The following is a 3515-nucleotide window of genomic DNA, read 5'->3' on the forward strand; positions in this document are numbered from 1 at the left end:
TCATTTCATATTTGATATTTGGAAGTCATACATAGATTTTGAACCTTCACCATTCACTAACAAACAGAAGATACCAACTGACTACAGTCCCCCCCTAACCCATTACATATTTGAAATTAAAAAAAACTTAAAAATCAAAATAAATCCAAAGTTTTATGTACTCTAAATCATTGTTGTTGGCTATTCATAGCATTGGAATTAGATGTGGAAGCCTCATGGTCATTTTCCATGACAAATGGTTGTTGTGAATTCAGTGGCGGATGTAGAATATTTAGTGTGGAGGGGCACTAAATAAAAAAATTAAATAAAATGCTTGTATAAGGGCTTGAACCTAAGACTTTTAGTCCAAACTCAATGCATTACCACTATGAATCTAATTTGATGTTATTTACTGCATAAAAATTGTATTTAACCTATAAATTTATATATTTACTTAAATAAAAAAAAATTAAAAAATTTGGGGGGCCTGGTGCCACCCAGGCCCCTTCATAGATCCGCCTATGGTTGTGATGCATTGTTTTGTGTGGTTTGAATATTTTCTTGTTCCTGTTCATCATCCGAGAAGTCTCTGTCCCCATGAACCCTTTCCCATGCATCTATGACAGCCCAAAGAGGTGCTTCAATTGGATCCTGTAGTCTCCCTTCTCTGTCTAACTTGGCTTTGTTTACATGTGGAGGTTCATATTTGTTTGAACCTTTAGCCTTTAAAATCTGATTCATAACATTATTAAGAGTGACCCAACACTTGAACAATGTCTTTGCATGCAGCTCATAGAATGCTTCTTTGACAACCTTAATAAGTTGCTCTGGGTTTCTTGCAAATTTCTTGTGTTGTAGTGACTGAATGCTCCTGAAAAAACCCAAGTCCAAAATGTTTAAGTCTGGACTGTTTGGTGGTTGTTGAATGAGAATAAAACTAAATCCTGGCTGCTTACAATGTAGTTGCCACTCTGGGTCATCATGAAGCACATGGGGTTTTGCATTGTCTTGTTGGATGTAAATTGTATTGTGTTGTCTTGTATTTGGCCATTTTTCCATAATTGCTGGTACAATATTCTCAATGAGCATCTTCCTTGAAACATCTCTTGTGATTCTCTCCACCACCTTTGTCACCATTTCTCCCTTATTTCTGTACTTTGAACTTCTTAAAGCAGGTGCTTCATATGTGAATGGGAATATTCCCAGTTTACCATAAAAAAATGCATTCTTTTTGGGCATTGTACCATGGCTTTGCAACTGCTGCACTGAACATAACCTTTGGGATGTGTTTGTTTCAATGAGCATACCTCTAATGCCCCTTCTCTCCTCTTGCCAAGTAGGCCGTTTTAGATTTCTTTGTCATTTCAAACCATTTCTCATCAATCATGACTGTGTTGTACTGTGGTAGATACTCTTTTTTAGTGCCTGGTGTGTTACCAATGAGGTGACTTAAAATCCACCTTAATCTTTCCTTTTTATTTGCTGGTTTGAGACTTGGTTTTAGAGCATTTGTATGGGGCCGTATGTCTCCCCTCCTCACAAGCCTTTGCACAGTGCTTTTTGATACATTGAGTAGAGTTGCCAAATCCCTTTGACAAGAACTATTTCCCATTGGAATGCTCTGAATTTGTTCAGGTGATATCTGGATTCTTTTCCTCCCACAATGATGTAATTTTGTGGTCACATTGTACACTTGATCACCTCCCTCTTGCATATTTCTCTTGTTCCATATGAGGCCTATGTATTTCCTGGTTATGTTGAAATGATGTGCGACAGCTGTGATTGCTCCCCTTTTTAATTTGCCATTAGTTGCTCTGTTTAGAAGCCATACAAGTATAGTATGCTTGTCCCCACTTCTGAGCATGCGCTTGTGATGACCATTAGTTTGCTGTTGCTGTTGATTATGTGTTGCTTGACTGTCCATGTAAGCTTGACCATTATGAAATGTTGGTTCTTGGTCAGATGTGTGCATTCCTACGGTTATTGGAATTTGGTTGAGATCTATTCCATACGCAAAATAGTCCCCTCCATGACTTACATGTTCATCATCAACATTTTTAATAGAAACATTCAAATCAAAATCTGAAGCCATAATGAAGCAGGCAATGATGAAAGTGGAGTAATTTAAAAGCAGATTTTTTTAGAGTGTTTAGTGAGTGTGAAAATATTTTTAGATGAAACAAAAATTTTCTTTTATACAGTAAAAGGAGGGAAATCTGATTTGTATTCCCTTCCTTTTAAAAGTGCCACCTTGGCAATCTTGTGTACAATAATTTTAGTGGGTGTTGTAAAACAATACTCTAATATTATTGGTTAATAAAGCATTACATAGCTTAGCTACATTATTACTGCATGTATAGGACAACGATTAAAACCCAAAGGTTTATTGGGAGTAGGATTTTCTCTCTCTTATGTATTTATTGCAAATTATTGCCTACTTATGTTTTCCAATGCATTTGTACTTCCAAATAAGTTTCTTAATACCCGCGTAAACCTCCCAAATGGGTCGAACTTTTTGGGATGGAGGGAGTATCTCTAATGATTTCAACACTATCGACCACATTTACATTATTACAATCAACACAAGGACAATAAAGGCCTTTGTCACCCAGTTTGCGTTGATAAGCTAAAGCCCTCTCACAAAACTCTTGAACCCCATTCCAAAATTCCAATGTATCACGTCTACCATACATCCAACCATTATCCTTCTCCATTTAGTAAATTGTCTCTAACCATATATAGCAACATATAATGAATAATGTGGAATTACTACATATTTTATGTAAATCAAATTCAAGTACAAAACGTGAATATAACATTCATATAGTGAAAAAAATGCATGTTTCCAAAGGGTGCTTATCACTCCAACCTAACCCATCCTTGAATGTCTACTCTCACTAGTGAATGTATGTCAACTTTCCAATTTTAAGGAAAATCCGGTTGCATTTCCCCTATTTCTCCAAGTACACGTAGTAGATAATTAATTACCCACATATCTACTTAGAGAACATAATGAGGAAATGGTAAGCCAAGATATTCCTTAAAATCGAAAAAAAAACATACATTCACCACCTAAGCGAGAATACACATTCAAGAACAGTCCCAACCGATGACTATTCAAGACTTTCTCCTAATGAGAAAGCCTTGAACAGGTATCTAGGCATATGTTGATGCAAGTATTCTATATATTGTTGTATTTATTTGCAATTAAACAATACACAAGTTGCAATATCATGAATAAACTTTTATTAAATGGATAAGTAGAAAGTAATATAGCTTAGTAAAGTTTATTAGTCATACCAATATAGCAACTACCCACTTGAGCTCAATATGTAGTCCTTAACCTAAACTCATGCTTCAATTCACATATGATTCTATAAAAAAAAAACAAAAATTAGGTTAAATATTATGTATGTACTATTTCTTTCTCATAACATGTCAATTCACTAATTTATTTCTACGCTAAAACACATCATTCATCGAACGAACAATTGGTAAACTATGTATTCACTACTTTGTTCAAAATTCAGCTAATT

The 3515-nt window shown here is 35.1% G+C and overlaps 1 protein-coding gene across 1 annotated transcript; it reads right to left on the reverse strand.

The window, feature by feature from the left end:
* Window positions 1-498: 498 nt before the first annotated feature.
* LOC110702807 lies at window positions 499-1218 on the reverse strand. Its single transcript, XM_021880553.1, has one exon. It carries the CDS (start codon window positions 1216-1218, stop codon window positions 499-501), a length of 720 nt encoding a protein of 239 aa, XP_021736245.1.
* Between the last annotated feature and the right edge of the window lie 2297 nt (window positions 1219-3515).

This window comes from Chenopodium quinoa, unplaced genomic scaffold, assembly GCF_001683475.1.
Source record: "Chenopodium quinoa cultivar QQ74 unplaced genomic scaffold, ASM168347v1, whole genome shotgun sequence".
Taxonomy (NCBI): domain Eukaryota; kingdom Viridiplantae; phylum Streptophyta; class Magnoliopsida; order Caryophyllales; family Amaranthaceae; genus Chenopodium; species Chenopodium quinoa.